Below are 18,235 nucleotides of genomic sequence, written 5' to 3'. Positions count from 1 at the left end.
TACTTGTTATACTTGTTGCATACTGTTGTTCAACCAAGTCTTAGGAAGGAGGAACTCGGTGTGCATAGTATACAATAGCAGCCTTCCCAGCTAAGTATTTTTCATGTACATTGGCTAGAACTTGCAGAAGCGATTGTTCAACTGATCTGACAGCAGGTTGAGAAAGAGTATATTAAAAGAATAAATTAGTTACCTGTTTTAAGTCACCAGCTGTTACATATCTGTTCCATTTGTAAATTTTAGTGCACATTTTATGGAGTAAGGGTATAGAGTAAAAATATTTTTTGTGACTATGAAGGTTCCTTCCTTGAGCTTCTGGATTGGTTTGCAAATGTTTTGTTAGCACGGTAGATAACATCTTCAGTGGAGTTTAGGGATCTGCTGAAAATGATATCTAACCTGGTAATGAAACATTTGGAAACCAATCCACAAGCTCAGAGAATAAACCTTTACCCTCTTCCTACACCCAAGCTAAAGACATTCACCACTATTGCAATAATTTTTGCTTTATGAATTTAAGTCTTTTAATGCCTGCCTTATATAATGGGTACATCATTCTTGTCTTACCTGGCTTGTTCTACGGGTTGAACTTAAGTTTCCAAATTGTAATTCCCAACCATTCATTTCATTTCATTTTTCATTTATTCATTTGTCCAATACACAAATACATAGGAAGAAAAATAGACATGTAGTAATATATATAAGGGTAAAGTGAACTTAGAGGAGAGGATACATGAAAGAAAGAAAATATATATGATTAGTGAGAGAAAGGAAAGACAATTGGACAAGGGACGAAAGGCACACCAGTGCACTTATATACGCCCCTTACTGGCCTCTTAGGAACCTGGAGAGGTCAATCGTGGAGAGTCTAAGGGAGAAGTGTTGGGGGTTAGGGGTTGACACAATTGAGTCCGGCAATGAGTTCCACGCTTCGATAACTCGATTGTTGAAATCATATTTTTTACAGTCAAGTTTGGAGCGGTTCGTATTAAGTTTGAATCTGTTGCATGCTCTTGTGTTGTTGCGGTTGAAGCTGAAGTAGTCATTGACCGGTAGGACGTTGCAGCATATGATCTTGTGGGCAATGCTCAAATTGTGTTTTAGGCGCTGTAGTTCTAGGCTTTCTAGGCCCAGGATTGTTAGTCTATTTTCGTAGGATGATGATTTGGTCAACTATCATTCTGCCTGGGGCTTATAAGAAATAAAATGTGGAATATCTACGGGGTTGCCCATTTGGTGATTTAAAATGGAAATATTTTTTTCTAAGAAAAGAAAACTAACACAACCACACACACACACACACACACACACACAAAGCCCACGTGGAAGGTTAGCGTCCATCTTATCAGTGGTATCCTGAAGTAGGAAACAAGTTATTTTTACTGTTATCTAGGGAAAAGAATCTTGTTAGCTAGTGCAGATGCTGAGATAGTGAGAAGAGAAAATCTTGGGAACCGTTGCTATGACAACAGGTTGAAGTGCTAGGCTCACCAGGGCTGCAGGCTGTGGGAAGTGTTTAGTTGAATCCAGATAGTAGGGGAGCCTTCTATAAAGAGAAATGGCCAAAGAAAAATGTACTTGATCTTCAAATTCTTGCAGACATTACATAGAAACTAGACACTGTATTTCTTCAACTCCCTGCTGCTTGGCCAACAACTGCCAATGTTTGTGGGACGTTTGCTGTGATATTGTGCATTCAGCAACATTTAGGGGGCTTCAGCATTCCGATGGCGAACCTTTTTTCCTTTGGGTGCCGAAATTTGCCTGTGCATGTGCTACTGCATGTGGGCAAGTGCTCACACCCATGATTCAATTTATTTATTTATTTAATTTATTATTTAGATTTGTATGCCGCCCCTCTCCGCGGACTCGGGGTGGCTCACAACAAGGCATAAACAAATCGTAACAAATCCAAATAAATTTAAATATTTAAAAAAGTTTAAAAAGAACCCCAATATACTAACAAGCACACACTGCCTGGGGATGGCGAAAATGCCCTCCCAGTGACCCCTGAAGGCCTAAAACATCCCATTTCCCAACCTCTGGTGGGCCCAGTAGGCCTGTTTTTCACCCTCTCCAGGCTCCAGAGGCTTCTCTGGAGTCTGGGGAGGGCAAAAATATCTTCCTCATCCCCCTGGAGACTCTCCGGAAGCTGAAAATGCCCTCACAGAGGCTCCGGGCAAGACGAAAATCAGCTGGCCGGCACATTCGTGCACATTGGAGCAGAGCTAGGGTAACGGCTCATGTACCAGTAGATATGGCTCCATGTGCCACCTGTGGCACCCGTGCCAAAGATTTGCCATCACTGCTCTAGTCTGTTGTGATTTCTGGGAGCTACATGGCTGTATAGTTTAAATGGACCTTTTAATTTCAACGTGTAGGTTTTCAGTAATGCCAGATAATAATTAAGGGAACTTCAATAAGTGTGGAGGTTATCTCCAAGACTGAGAATGTCATCAGCAATTATGGATTTTTTAAAATTTTATTTACAGCTGCGCAAGAATTCAAAGGCAACTTAAATAAAGGTTCCTAAATAGTCTTTGCATAATCACTGTTAGGCTTACTTGGTTGCTGCATCCAGCTCCTTCACGATAGTGGCCTAAAATGGTAGAATCTGGTGAATCCCTTGAAGCAACATTTTATTTACTATCTGAAAATAAATTCGGTGGTAAAAGAAGGGAGAATCATCATGTCTGCTTCCCAGAGCTTTTTCTTTTTTTTTGGAAGAAAAGCAAAGTGAAAACATGTATATGTAATATTGTTGTGGTTAGCTCTGGCCCAGCTCCTGCCCCAAGGACTGTGGATGTGGGGGAGACATCCACATGCTGCAGGCCTGTTTTGCCCCTGGTGGAATCTGCTGATGAAGGCTCCTCTGACCAAGAAGACATGAGTGACAGGGAGGAGGAGAGTGTGGCAGACAGCTCAGAAGGAGATCAATTATCTAGCTCCTCCTGGGATTCAGAACAAGAGTTAATGATACAGCCACGCATACGGAGAGCGATGCATAGGCAACAACAACTGAGAGATTATTATCAAAGAAAATGAGGCCACCTGTGGTTGGGTGGGTCTGTGGTAATTAGAGAGGCTGCTATAAATAGCAGCCTGTGGGTTTGACCATTGTGGAGGATTATCTGATCGTTTGTTGTGTTTCATGACTGCTTTACTGACTTTGACTTTTTGTGTGCTGATTTTTCCCTGCTTTGAATCTAAACCAGAGCAAAGTGTGTTTCACTTTGTGAAAGAAGGACTTTGAATTGCCTCATAGCTGCAAGCTAAGTATCACAGGACTGATAAGGGACTTGTATAAACTACCAGTTTGTTTGGAGACGAGTGCTCTTTGCTATACCAAAAGAGGGCTTGGTTTAAGTGAATTTTCATTATAAAGAACATTGTTTTGAATTTTCAAACGTGTGTGTCTGAAATTTGTACCTGTGAATTTTGGGGAGGATTCTACCAGAGAGCCCGACAGAACATAATATGTAGGCCAAAGCCTAGGTTTTAGCAATAACACTTTAGCTGGCTGTGTTTGGGGCAGAGAACAGATATAGGGAAGGATATGAGTTATTTTTATGAAGTTATTTTCAGTGTTGGAGGTAGCTGCCCAGATTATGTTGCACTCTACTTTCCATCAGCCTCAGCCAGCCCTTATCAAGCGTATAGTTAACTAGACTTGTTGGCCAATCTGTTCCAGAATGCTTTGCTTCAAGCTTGTTAACTAGTATATATTGTTACAAATATATTTAATTTGTAAACATTCAGTTCTGGTCATTTAAATAATCTTGCTACTTTCTTGTTCCCTGCAAAATGGTCATTCTCTAACCAATCGAATCAAAAGAGTTTTTAATTTTTTGGAGAGTCAATCTTATTTATGTTGTAGTCTTTTGCAGAAAATAGCATTGATTTGAGGGGCACAGTAAATAATTCACTTAATTTATATGATTTATATGGCCACCCATCTCACATAGGTGACTCTAGGTAGTGCACAAAGAGGAAAAGCACAAAAAGCATGACCTAAACACATTGACACCACTCACTGCACTGGGCAGAAATCACATCACACCAACACCTGCTGTTGACAAGTCTTGCTAAGCAAAACTCCATATTTAGAGCATGCAAGAATCTACATCTTCCCTTGGGAAAAAGCAACAGGCAGAAGCATCTGTCATATTCTCCTCCTCATGAGTTCCTAACTATCGTAAAGTTTTAGCATTCGTAGGTAGGTTGCTTGGTCTCTGAAATAGTTAATGGAAAGTAAATAATGACTTGGTGTGATTTTGGAATTACCAAATCTCTGTTCCAGCCATTGCTCTGGATGGATGTTGAATGGGCCTGCGGGATGAGGAGGTATAAACCAGTTCAATTCCACCATCATGTTATATTTGCCATTGAAGCCCTATATAGCTGGAACTTGAGTATTTAAAGGAATGTCCAGTCCCATATTAATTTGTTGAATCACAGATGCCATGATTGTAAACATGAGTTGGTTCCTTGTTGCTTGAGGATATACAGTGGTACCTCTACTTACAAACTTAATTCATTCCGTGACCAGGTTCTTAAGTAGAAAAGTTTGTAAGAAGAAGCTATTTTTCCTATAGGAATCAATGTAAAAGCAAATAATGCATGCGATTGGGGAAACCACAGGCAGGGTGGAATCCCAGGAGATTCCTAGAGAGGCCCCATGGAAGCTTCTCCCTGCCTTTTCTGCCCTTGTTTCCTCCCACAAGATTCCTAGAGAGGCCCCACAGAGGCTTCTCCCCGTCTTTTCCAGCCCTATTTTCTCCCAGGAGATTCCTAGAGAGGCCCCACGGAGGCTTCTCCCTACCTTTTCCGGTTACAGTTTCAGAGGCGCAGGTATATAAGTAGAAAATGGTTCTTGAGAAGAGGCAAAAAAATCTTGAACACCCAGTTCTTATCTAGAAAAGTTCTTAAGTAGAGGCATTTGTAGATAGAGGTACCACTGTATGTGAAAAACCTTCCTTTGGTATTCAATAGGCTCCCTGTCCTAGTCAGCTTTTTTTCAGCACCAGGTAAAAGCTTATTTACCTGGAATAAAGGCTGCGTCCATAGATGTCGAGGCAGTCGCATGGAAAATCAGTGGTTCTAGTGCTGGAGAGAAGTCGTTAAGCTACCTACAAAGCCAGGAACAATTTAGTTAATTCAGAAGAGCAGGAGAAAGAAATCTATTGCCAAATTTTGCCAAGGGTGCTGCCTGGATACTTTGATTTACTGCTGAGGCCAGTGTAAAGCTTGATGTCTAGATCGATACAGTACAATCTTGGGCATGTTTATTTTGAAGTTTCACTCATTCTTTTAAATGAGATTTCCTTTCAGGGACATATGACTAGATTTATCTGTTAACTGCTTTATTAAGCTGTGATGTGCAGGTAGATCTTAGTGAGTTCAATGGGATGTCTGAGTAGTTATAGAGTGGTTTGATAAGACAGGTAATCATGTAGACAAGTTATTATTGTTTCTTAAATACTAAATAGTAAAATATTGTCATAAAATTAGGTGTCTGCAAGTTTTCAGAATGAAGAATAGTGATATTCCTTTAAACAAGTAGTTAACATTTCATTTTATATATGGATTAGGTCCCACAGAGTTGGCCTTCTCTGGGTCCCGTCGACAAAACAATGTTGTCTGGCAGGGCCCAGGAGAAGAGCCTTCTCTGTGGCGGCCCCAACCCTCTGGAACCAACTCCCCCCGGAGATCAGAACTGCCCCCAGCCTCCTTGCCTTTCGCAAACTCCTAAAAACCCACCTCTGCCATTAGGCATAGGGAAATTGATTCCCCCGGGCCGTTTCATTTTATGTATGGTTTGTTTGGGATGCATGACTTCTTTTTTATAATAAGGGTTTTAACCGTCCTTTTTTAACCATTAGATTCATACTATGTATTGTTGTTGCAAGCTGTTCCGAGTCTCCAGAGAGGGGCAGCATACAAATCTAATTAATAATAATAATAATAATAATAATAATAATAATAATAATAATAACAACAACAACAACAACAACAATAACCTTATAATCCTAAACCCAGAGAATTAGTCTTCTTGGAAATGCCTCATAGAATTTATTGAGTTGTAGATTATGATCTGTCTATACATCTAGAGATTAAAGGCATGAGTTATAGTTTGAGTTGTAAACTGTGAACTGGGAAAATTTTAACTTGGTCCAGTATTGTCTGAAAAAAATATCCAGAACTAATCCAGTGCTTTATATTATATTATGTAAGATTTAGACCTACCAATAGCAAAATAATGTATTTATGCAATATACAGTTGAAGGAGAAGAAACCTATTTCACCCATAACTGTGTTGCATAATGTTTAAAAGCAGCATAAACATAAAATGAAAGCAGAGGTGATGAAAATATATGCTATTTATTCATATAGCTATCCAAAATGTGTGCTTGTTGTTGAAGATAGCGGTTAGATAATGGCATGAAGTTAGCATTGCTGTTTTTTTTATAAATCTTATTAGCTAAGTTAACTATTAGCAAGTGTTTCAAGCATATAGGTTCAGGATTTCATAACTGTATAAGAGTTTTTCTCCCAAAATTATAATTTTTAATGAAGTATATATTATGATGTGGACTTTGTATTGTTTTTCTGCAAAGTTAATTATTTGGGTTTTGTTAATTTTAATTGTGATTGGAACATACCCATTTGGGGGTGGGGTGCATTGTAGATATTCTTCATGTTTTCAGAGTCTTTAGGATTAATTTCATAGGTGTAGTTTCTAACCAATAAAGGAGTTGGGGTAATGGTTACAATTGGACAATATTGTCTTCTCTGACACTATGCCCCGAACTGCTTCAGTCATACATGGCCTTTACTTTTATCTCACTAATTTTTGCCCCATTACATAAGATATTTCTTTTAGAAAGATTGCCATGTCAAATGCTATTTGAAGGATTTATCCTCTTGCAAATATCAAATAATCTAGAATTATCATTGGTTATCTGTTTTGCGGTATTTTGTCTAATGACATCCACTAGATCAGTGATGGCAAATCTTTTTTTCCTTGGGTGCCAAAAGAACATGGGCGCATGCTATCACGCATGTGCGAGTGCCCACACCCATAATTTAATACCCGGGGAGGGTGAAAACAGCTCCCCCCCCCCGAGGCCCTCTGGAGGCCAGAAATGGCTTGTTTCCCAACTTCTGGTGCGCCCAGTAGGCCTATGTTTTGCCCTCCCCAGGCTCGAAAGTCTTCCCTGGAGATGGGGGGAGAGTATAATGCCTACCCCATCCCCCTGGAGACTCTCTGGAAGCCAAAAACATCCTCCCAGAGCCGCATGCCACCTGTGGCACCCATGCCATAGGTTCGCCATCACTGAGCTAGATGCTTAGTAGTGCCATCGAAAAAACATTTTATAGAGGTTTTCTTTATAGGGTATTGATAGCATCATCTTATAGTTTACTGACCATAATTTTTCCCAGTCATGACATTTTTGCCACAGTGAATCACTACGGTGACTAGTAACATGATTGTTAAGTGAACCCAGCTTCCCCATTGAGTTTGCTTGTCAGAAAGTTGCAAAAGGGAATCTTATGACCCCAGGACACTGCAACTGTGTTCCCAAGTGTCTGAATTTTGATGCGTGTGACCATGGGGATGTTGCAACAGCCATTAAGTGAGACAAATGATCATACAGTAAGTCACTTTTTTGCAGGGCTCTTGTAACTTCAAGCCACGAAGTGTTGTGAATTGAAGGGCCACATGTGAAGTAGATAATAAGTGAGCAAGGGAGAACAGCCTTAACCTTACAGATCCAACTAAAGACGGAATAGTTAGTGGATCAAACCTAGTTCATCAGGTCAATAATGCAATCTTCTTTTTTGTATCACTGTAGATTTCATTCAGTATCAAGAGTGAGCAACATTTTTTCATGGATAGGAGCTGCACTTAATATTGTATATGGTAGAGATGATTTTTTTGCCTCCTGCCTCATGAGTCCCAGTGACAGTTGGCCTTCTCCAGATCCCATCAACTACTAGGCAATGCCGGTTGGTGGGGCCTAGGGGAAGAGCCTTCTCTGTGGGGGCCCCGGCACTCTGGCATCAACTCCCCCTGGAGATCCCCACCCTCTTACCTTCTGCAAGAGTCTCAAGACTCACTTATGTCGCTAGGCCTGGGGCCATTGGATTCTTGCCCCCTGGCTGATGAATGGACTGAGAGAAACTGATTGAATGAGAATGACTGGTTTTTTAGAGTTTTTATTTTTAGATTATATATTTAATTAATTGGACCCGAAATGTTATGTATTGTTTTATTACCGTATATGTTGTGAGCTGCCCCGAGTCCCATTAATAAATAAATAAAATATGAGTTTCAGATAGCAAGTCTAGCAATAGCAATAGCATGTAGACTTATATACCGCTTCACAGGCTTTACAGCCTTCTCTAATCAACATATTGCCCCCAACAACCTGTGTCCCCATTTTACCCACCTCGGAAGGATGGAAGACTGAGTCAACCTTGAGCTTGGTGAGATTTGAACTGGTGAGCTACAGCTAGCAGTCGGCAGAAGCAGCTTGCAGTACTGCACTCTAACTGCTGCGCCACCAAGGCTCTAGAGCAGTGGTTCTCAACCTTTCTAGTGCCGTGACCCCTTAGCACAGTTCCTCATGTTGTAGTGACCCCCAACCATAAGTCTAGTACCAGTTCTCCCAACAGAGCTTGAAGTTGATTGGCAAGAAGGTCAGAGGGATACCCCCACTGTAAACGCCTGATTGGTCGGATTGTAAAAATATGTTCCAAGGTGCCAGAAGAGAAGCTTTAGTTCGTAACATTGTGGGAAATTTGTCTTTTCAATGGCCTTAGGCGACCCCTGTGAAAGTCATTCGATCCCCAAAGAGGTCCAGACCCCCAGGTTGAGAACCACTGCTCTAGAGTCATGTATTGAGTAGAAAACTATAAATATTGAATTTATACATAAATTATAAAAATCTGGGGTGTGCTTCACAGTGTAAACAGAATAATGGTCAAGATGAGCTGGTTATTTTAAATGCACTTTTTAATTGAATGGACATTAAATAACTGGTACAATTGTTATCTTGCATTTAATTATTTTCTCTGTATGTTTAAAATTATAATTAGTGACAGGTTTTGAAGACCAAATGCCAAAGCTCTTCTGGGAGCTACTGCTGGCTGTGTGAGAATTCGGTTTGCCACTTGTGACCTACATTGAGCTTTTTCTCAAAAGTTTACTCTAGTTCAGATCCGTGTTTCTTTAAATCAGGAAGATTACGGCAGTACCTTTTGTAACTAACAAATTTCATTTAAAAGGTGTCAATGTTTATGAGCCACAGCTTCACTTCTTCAGAAACTTCACATAAAGTAAACTATAGCTGGGCAAAAGGTTATGTCTTTTAATAAAATTTGTAAATCAGAAAAGGTGTTACCGGACTCACAATTCTATTCTATTTTATATCCCCCCCCCCTACACAGCTTTTCTCCTACATTTTCTGTTTTTGTGTCAGGCCTGATAAATTATATACCAGTTTAAAGGATTGTATTGTAATTCTGTAAAGTAGTGTTTAGAAACAGAATAAATAAAAAAGCATAGGTACTTTGTAAGTAAAAAAGAAATAATTGTTCACAGGAGGAAAATACTTTCTTTTCCTTAATTCAGCCATTTATCAGGTGTTAAAATAACTTTCCTACATGGGAGGCTTCTATTCATGCAGAATTGGGGACCTTGGCTGTCAAAAATACCTGTCATTTTTGTAATGTTAAGTCTTTGAGGTGGTATAAAATGCCAGTACAAATTGCTTTTAAATATACTTACACTGAAGAGAAGCTAAAAGTACAGCATAGCCATGGTGGTGCAGTGGTTAGAATTCAATATTGCATATTACTTCTGCTGACTGCAGGGCTGGTTGCAATTTAGTGATTTGAATCCCACCAAGCTCAATGTTGACTCAGTCTTCCATCCTTCCCAGGGGGGTAAAACGAAGGTCCAGATTGTTAGGAGCAATATGCTGACTCTTTAAACCAGGGGTCTCCAACCGCCGGTCCGCGGACCGGGACCGGGCCGTTGGGGGGTTTCAGCCGGTCCGCGGCGCCAGGGCCCCCTCGGCCTTTCCGCGCTGCCCACCGCCCGCCCGATTTGCCCCCTCTGCTCCTCTGCCACCTCCTGCCTTTCACCGCAGCTCCTCCCGCACCCGGAACGCACGCCCTGCCCGCCTCACATTTGCCGAGAGGACTTTCGCCCCGGGCTCTCAGCAAGGGGGCTGCATGAGAGGCGGGGCCGGCGGAAGGTGATATTCAATGTCGGGGGCGCACGGGCGGTTTTGCGCGCGCTCCCTATCTCCCTGCTAGCCCACTCGGAATACTGTATTCAAAATAAGAAAAGCCTTCGCCGGCAAAGGCTTTTCTTATTTTGAATACGTATTCCGAGTGGGCTAGCAGGGAGATAGGGAGCGCGCGCAAAACCGCCCGTGCGCCCCCGACATTGAATATCACCTTCCGCCGGCCCCGCCTCTCATGCAAACCCCCTTGCTGAGAGCCCGGGGCGAAAGTCCTCTCGGCAAATGTGAGGCGGGCAGGGCGTGCGCGCGTCACCGCTGAGAAGAACGGAGAGAGAACGAGAGTGAGTGAAAGCAACAGACAGCAAGATAGAGAGAAAGTGAGAAAGAGAGAGTGAGAGAAAGGGGGGGAGAGAAAGAGATAGCAAGAGAGAGAGAACAAGAGAGAGAAAGAGCGTGAGAAACAAAACAAGAGAGAAAGAGTGAGAGAGAGAGAAAGCAAAAGAGACAGAAAGAAAACAAGAGAGAGAAAGTGAGAAGAAGAGAGAGAAAGAGGGGGAGAGAGAGAGAAAGAGAGAGGGGGGAGAGAGAGAAAGAGAGGGAGAAAGAGAGGGAAAGGGGGGAGAGATAGCAAGAGAGGGAGAGAGAAAGAGAGAGGGAAAGGGGGAGAGAGGGGGGAGAGAAAGAGGAGATAAAGGAAGAGGAGAGAGAGAAAGGAAGAGAAAGAAAGAAAGAGGGATAGAAAGAGAGAGAGAGTGAGAGATGCTCAGTGAGCCTTTCTTTGAAGTTGCCTTTCTTTCTTTCTTTCTTTCTTTCTCTTTCTTTCTTTCTTGCTCTTTTTCTTTCTCTCTTTTACCTTTCCTTCCTCTATTTCTTTTCTTTCTCCTTCCTACCTTCTTCCCTCCCTCCCTCCAGTCCTTCCTCTCTTACTCTCCCCTTTCATAAGTTTCCTTGCTTCCTTCCTCTGTTCCTGTCCCTTCCCTCTTTCCTTCTTCCTTCCTTCCTTCCTTCCTTTCCTCCCTTCCTTTCCTCCCTCCATTTCTTGCTTTCCTTTTCCTTCCTCCCTTCTTTCCTCCCTCATTCCCTTCTTTCACTCCTTCCTCTCTTACTCTCCCCTTTCACACCTTTCTTTGCTTCTTTGCACCCTTCTTCTGTTCCTGTACCTTCCCTCTTTCCTTCCTTCCTTCCCACCCTCCGTCCATTCATTCACCCATTCCTCTCTTGATCGCCCCTTTTACGGCGCCGCTGACAGCTAGCTCCCCCCCCCCCACTGGGCCATGGAAAACTGGTCTAGCTGAAAGCCGGTCCCTGGTGCAAAAAAGGTTGGGGACCTCTGCTTTAAACCACTTAGAGAGGGGTGTAAAACACTGTGAAACAGTATACAGTGATCCCTCGAGTATCGCGAGGGTTACGTTCCAAGACCCCTCGCGATACTCGATTTTTCGCAATATAGTGGTGCGGAAGTAAAAACACCATCTGCGCATGCGCGCCCTTTTTTCCATGGCCGCTCATGCGCAGATGGTGTTTTTACTTCCGCACCTGGCCCAGGGAAGGTTCCTTCCGCCGCCCAGCAGCTGATCTGCTCGGCAGCGCCGCAGCAGCGAGGAGCCGAAGATCCGGGTTTCCCCGCCGCCCACGCAAAGGGGAAACCCCGATCTTCGGCTCCTCACTGCTGCTGCGCCCACCGCTTGTCCGGCCGCCGCTTGTCCGGCCGCCGCTTGTCCGGCCGCCGCTTGTCCGCCGCCTGCCTGCCCGCCTGCCCGAGAGAGGGAAAGTGAGAAAAAGAGGGAGAGCAAGAGGGGGAGAGATAGAGAAAGAGAGAGAAGGAAAGAAAGAAAGAGATGAGAAAGGAAGGAAGAGAGTGAGAGAGAGGAAGAAAGAGAGAGAGAAGAGTGGAGTATTTTTTAATTAATATTTTCTGAAAAATCGCGATATAGCGTTTCGCGAAGATCGAGATGGTATTATTTGTTGAAAAATCGCGATATAGCGTTTCGCGAAGATCGAGATCGCGAAAATCGAGGGATCACTGTATATCATATTTTTGGTGTATAAGACGTATTGGTGTATAAGATGCACCAAGATTTTAGAGGAGGAAAACAAGAAAAAAAAGTATTCTGAACCAAATGGTGTAGTATTAAATTGTTTAATAAAATACCAGTGTAGCAGAATACTTTTTACAGCCCTGTATACTGTTTAAAACCATGTACACTTTTTACAAACTTTTTCAAACTTGACAGCTTCAAGACTTGTGGACTTTAACTCCCAGAATTCCTCCTTCAGCCATGCTAGCTCAGAAATGGGAATTGAAGTCCACAAGCCTTAAACTTGCCAGGTTTGAAGACCCTTGCACTCCTAACCTCTAACTCAGGGGTCTTCAAACTTTACAGCTTTAAGACTAGTGGACTTCAACTCCCAGAATTCCTCCACCAGTTATGCTAGCTCAGAAATGGGAGTTGAAGTCCACAAGCCTTAAACTTGCCAGATTTGAGGGCCCTTTCCCTTTCCTTCCTGTTGCCCTATCGACCAGAGACCCTTGGTAAAATTGGAGCAGGGACAATGTTTATCTACCTACACACTTCCTAGAAAGCCCAATGCATGTATCAAAAAAGTCTTGTTTCAGATTCTTCTGCTATGTCCCTAAATAGAAACAAAACACGAAAGATTAGAGGTCCCAACTAATTTTACAAATAAAATGAGAGGTATCTTGCTCCCCTCTCCCTTTCCAGCTAAATGTTATATGTAAATGTAAATAAATTCTTCAGTTTTTTTTAAAGAACAGATGAGGTTAGATCTTTCAATAGTTTTCACTCTATAACTTAAATTACAATCTAGGTGTATTCACTATTCACATTCTTTTATAAATTCCAGGTAAATATTTTGTTTTGCTGACTGTTAACACTTGCTTCACCTCTAGCAGTAGGACTTTCTGGCATAGTTCCCTCTAAGCTGAGCAGTGAGCAATCGCTCACTTAAAAATCATCATCAACTCAGAGTTTTCCAAACCTGCCCAGAAGCTGAGAGGGAAAGAGTGAGAGGGAAGGAGAGAGAGAGGAAGAGAGGAAGAGAGAGAAACAGATAGAAAAAAGAGAGGAAGGAAAAGAGAAAGAAAAAGAATGGGAGTAAGGAAGAGAGAAAGAAAATCAAAATCTAGTTTGAAACTAGCTCAACTATTTAAGTGGCATTTTGATATTGATAGAGTGAGCTCACTGTTATAGACACACAGTACAGTATTTTATTTTGAAATTCTGTGAGGCAAAACAGGGTGGGTTTTTTATTTATTTGTTTGTTTGTTTGTTTGTTTATTTATTATTTCTGTGCCGCCCAGTCCCGAAGGGACTGCCGCTCAGACACTATACTTTTCCACCCATCCCCCCAAAAAATTAGAGGGAACACTGCTTTCTGGGTAACCCAGCTGAGATGATAGAGTTTCTTAGCCACTTTTTCCAGTCTGTCTTTGTATTCAATTTTTTAATAATTCTTTTTACTTACATTCTTTTTACTAACATCTTTGAAGCCATACATCTTCCCCAACCAGCATGCAGCAATCACCCCAGTAGAATCACTGTCCTCCCCGCCTGAGGCAGCTTTGCTCGGAGCGCCCTTCGCCAACCACCACCCCTCCCAAAGGCGCCCCTGAAGGTGGGAGATTGCTGGGTGCTGATGGAGCCAAGCCCCCTCCTGCCAGATGATCAGGGCCGCCCTGTGGGCCTCCTCCACTATATGGATACACAGAGCGCTGAGGGGATGCCCGTCTGTTTCTCTGCAGCTGCTGTCACGTGAGCCGCCTCACCTGCCCAGGGTGCCAGGCGTTTGGAGCAGAAGACACCAGATGTGGAATTCCCAAGCTTCCTTCCCCACGGGAGACTAGCAGACCTTGACCAAGGAGCATTCCCGGCAGGCCAAAAAAGAGGTTTGGCTGTGGGAGGGGCAGGGGCCGGGCAGGTGCCACCTCTCTCCCTGGCTGAGGCTGCTTTGTTCGGAGCGCCCTTTGCCGGCCACTGCACTCTCCCAAAGGCACCCCTGAAGCTGCATCAGCCGGGGAGACGCGGCCCCTGCCACAGCTCGCTCCCCTGAGCCACTTTTCGGCTTGCTCCCCGGCCAATACCCATCGTCTCCCGTGGGGAGGGAAGCTCGGGAACTCTGCAGCTGGCGCCGTCTGCTCCGAATACTGGCCTCCAGCCAAAGAAAGCTGCCGCTGCTTACCGTCATCCAACTCCCCCCAATGCAACAATCAATGTATAAGATCCACCCAGTTTTTGACGCACTTTTTTTGTGGTAAAAAGGTGTGTCTTATACACCGAAAAATGCAATAAGACTAAAGCGCTGTTGCTGTGTACATAATTAAAAAACAAAACAAATTAACAGCCTGGAGATAGTTTGAACTGAAGTTAAGACAGCGGGATCATGGGAAGCCTAGAGTTGCCCCCTTTTAACAGTGTAATTTTCTCTTCCTGATGCTCTTTGCCCATCACTGTAGATTTATTCTAGTAGCAAGAATGGCTAATGAGAGAGAGAGAGGGAGAGAAGGAGGGACAGTGCTTGGAGCTGCTCTTAAAACTACTGTTAGTCTGAGTAGAATGGATTTTGGGGATTGTTCAAGAAGGGAACTTCATTTTTGCTTTTGTTTTCTGCTTTTAAATGACATATTTCAAGCCTATACCCGGGATTTTCAAACTTTTAGGGCTGTGGATCCTTCTCTTTAAAAACAAATGCAAAGAGCAGGCAGTAGAATATTGAATGATATATTTTATTGGATTTCTAATTTTGCCATTAGTTTTTCTCAAAACCTCACCTGGCCCAGATTACAGTTGTGTTTTTCTGAATCAAAAAATGTTGCTATTTTTTTTCCTGCTACACGTGAAAAAAATGGAAGCAGATATATGTTAATGGATATTGGGCTTGGACTAACCATGATGTTTGTAAAAATATTTTTAAAATACTTTGATAAAAACCACAAAAGAGAAGAACTTGTTTTTCTTAAAACTTGTTTTTCTTAAAACAATATCCTTGTCATATATAAGTGAGTTGTAGCTAAGAAATGTTGGCTGTTGGTAAGAAAATTGGGATGCAGCAGGTAATATTTTGTTACCAATTCTGTCTGTTGTTTTCTAGATTTCAGAGCCATTTATGGAATCAATTAATGGATTTTATTTTGCATTTCCCTGACCATCCAGGATCATTTCTTCCCTCTGAATGTTCCTCTTTATAACTTTCTTACAGGTTCATAGCCAAAAATGTCATGCGTTTAGAACGCCTGGGTATCACCCATATCCTCAATGCTGCGGAAGGCAGGTCTTTTATGCATGTGAACACAAATGCTGACTTTTATGAAGGAACTGGATTCGTCTACCATGGCATCAAGGCCGATGACACCCAGGAGTTCAATCTCAGCCGCTACTTTGAAGAGGCTGCTGATTTCATTGATAAGGCATTAGCACAGAAAGATGGTAAGACATCTATGTCCAAGTGGCTTTCTGTGTTGCATGGACAAATTGTTATCCTGCTTAGACACACTTTCTTAAGTCTTGGTCTGATTCGCACTTGTAGTTTAAATTGTTGCATGAACTATCCAGTTATCGTTTTGTAACAAACTGAGACTTTGCATGATCAGTGTACCCATTCATTGTTTCTTAGTATTTAGAGGAAGGTTTCAAACTCAAGGCCCGGGGGCCAAATCCAGCAACAGGGCGCTTATATCTGGCCCACAGGGCTGCCCTGGAAATAGCAAAGGGTGCCACTGCCAGCAAAAACGAAGGTTACGAGGACCACACTTGGTCCTCCTGAGCTGTTTTCACTGGCAAAGAATAAGACCCAGAACAGACCCTTATGGCACACCGCTTGTAACCGGTCTCTGCTCAGAATACTCGCCATTAACAATAACTCTCTGATGTCTACGCTTCAGCCAGCTATCTTGGTTCAAATTGAAAAATATGGGATAGTTCTAAGAATTATATGGTATGGGAATGAGATAGTGATAGTATAATGATAGTCCTTGGCTCATAACCATTTGTTTAGTGACTGTTCAAAGCCATGGCACTGAAAAAGTGATATGACCATTTTTCAAATTAAAACCATCGACTATCTATACATAAAGGCTCCAAGTCAATTATTAAATGATAGTTCCTGAAGTACAGGTGACTTTTTCTGCCAGTTGAAAAGCAGAGCAAGGGCAGGAAACATTTAATTATTAAATGTTAAAGGGTTAAATAAGGTTCAGGAGGGAAGTGTTTTTAATAGGAAAGTGAACACAAGAAGAAGGGGACACAATCTGAGGTTAGTTGGGGGAAAGATCAAAAGCAACATGAGAAAATATTATTTTACTGAAAGAGTAGTAGATCCTTGGAACATACTTCCAGCAGACGTGGTTGGTAAATCCACAGTAACTGAATTTAAACATGCCTGGGATAAACATAGATCCATCCTAAGATAAAATACATAAAATAGTATAAGGGCAGACTACATGGACCATGAGGTCTTTTTCTGCCGTCAGTCTTCTATGTTTCTATAGTTCTCTTGCCATCCATTACAAAGGTATATTTTTAAAAATTGTAAATGTTTGTTATAGGTGGCCTGGAGGTATGGAAAAATGGAAGATAGATCTCTTAATGTAGCAGTCAACATTAAGTCAACATTTTTGACTCGGACACATTTGGAATTTTAGCAACGTTGAAGGACAAAACGGCTCCTATTGGCCATCATTAAATGGCCCTATCACATGGAATGAACAGCAATGAAACAGCCATTGCCAAAAGTGGGAATAAGGCCTGAGGGTGCATAAAAGAAATGTTTGGGATATAGTGGCCCCTGTAAGCATCATATTGCCAATCACTGTTTAATGTTCTCTTGTCCTGGATTGACTGATCTTTTGCAATCTTTTGGGAGTTACAGAAGAGGGTGGGAGAAGCTGTTGAAATGTTACGCGTTTAAGAGATGAGAAGTGTGGGAGATGTAAATGAGAAATGTGTAAATCATATCCAGTTATTGCTGCAGAAAAATAATGTTTTGCCTGCTTACTGATCATTTGCAGTTGGCTGTGGGATTGTGCTATTGTATAGGGACGACAAAAGGAAAGAAAATGCTGTAAATGTCATGCTTTTACACTTCTCCTTATCTTCTGATGTCTTTTTCTCCATCTGAAGTAACTGCGGTGGATTTAATAGAATTTTGGACCTGGAAAACAGAGATGACAACAAAATGAGAAAGATGAATGGTAGTCTTGGATGTGGTTGGTACATATTGAGCTTGAGCTGGATGTACAGTAGTACCTCTAGATACGAGCTGCTCCACATGCGAGTATTTCAAGTTACGAGCTGCGACATGAGCAAAATTTCTGTTCGATACCCGAGCTCAAATTCGGGATACGAGCCGAGCGTCCACTAGGTCGCGCAAGAATTCCATTTTTCCAGTTATCTCCCCGCGAAAAGCCAAATCTAAATGCATTTGTTCGAGATACGAGATGATCGACATACAAGGTCAGCTCTGGCACAAATTAAACTCGTATGTCGAGGTACCACTGTATTCTTACTTATAGAATTGAGCCAAAGTTGCAATGAGATTGCTGGGGTCTTATGGCGGAATAACATTTCCATTCTCCAACTTTAAATGGCTCATGAAGGCATGGGCTTGTAAAAATGGGGGGTTTTTTCCCAGTGGCCCAAATTTTACTAATTTCACTCCTAATCTCTTGCTTGAACATTTCAAAAGAGACCCACAAGACTGGCAATATTGAGTGATAATTTTGGCGCGTTTATTTAAATCTAAAATATATTGGTGCTCTAGAAAAAGCTGTTGGTGGATGTTGTAGTTATGTGGGTACCTCTGAACATTGCATCATACAGATAACACTTGAATAATAGGGCAATACCATCTCACCTGGTGTCACCTGCTTCTCTGATTAGCCAAGGAATTGAATCTGCTGTTTGGTGAATGAGTAAGATCTACATATTAGGCCTATACACTGGGTTGATTTTCTTTTGGTAAAT

General features: G+C 42.2%; 1 protein-coding gene across 1 annotated transcript in view; it reads left to right on the top strand.

The window, feature by feature from the left end:
• The window catches only part of DUSP3 (dual specificity phosphatase 3), a 34,846-nt gene that overhangs the window by 10,960 nt on the left and 5,651 nt on the right, over window positions 1-18,235 (top strand). Inside the window, exon 2 of the mRNA XM_070726720.1 lies at window positions 15,474-15,700. Within this exon, the coding sequence (XP_070582821.1) occupies window positions 15,474-15,700 (227 nt within the window). The remainder of the gene's footprint in view (window positions 1-15,473; window positions 15,701-18,235) is intronic.

The sequence above is a fragment of the Erythrolamprus reginae genome, chromosome Z (genome assembly GCF_031021105.1).
Source record: "Erythrolamprus reginae isolate rEryReg1 chromosome Z, rEryReg1.hap1, whole genome shotgun sequence".
NCBI classification, from domain to species: domain Eukaryota; kingdom Metazoa; phylum Chordata; class Lepidosauria; order Squamata; family Dipsadidae; genus Erythrolamprus; species Erythrolamprus reginae.
The sequence above is the reverse complement of the archived record's forward strand: the minus strand, read 5'-3'. Positions and strand labels throughout refer to the sequence as shown.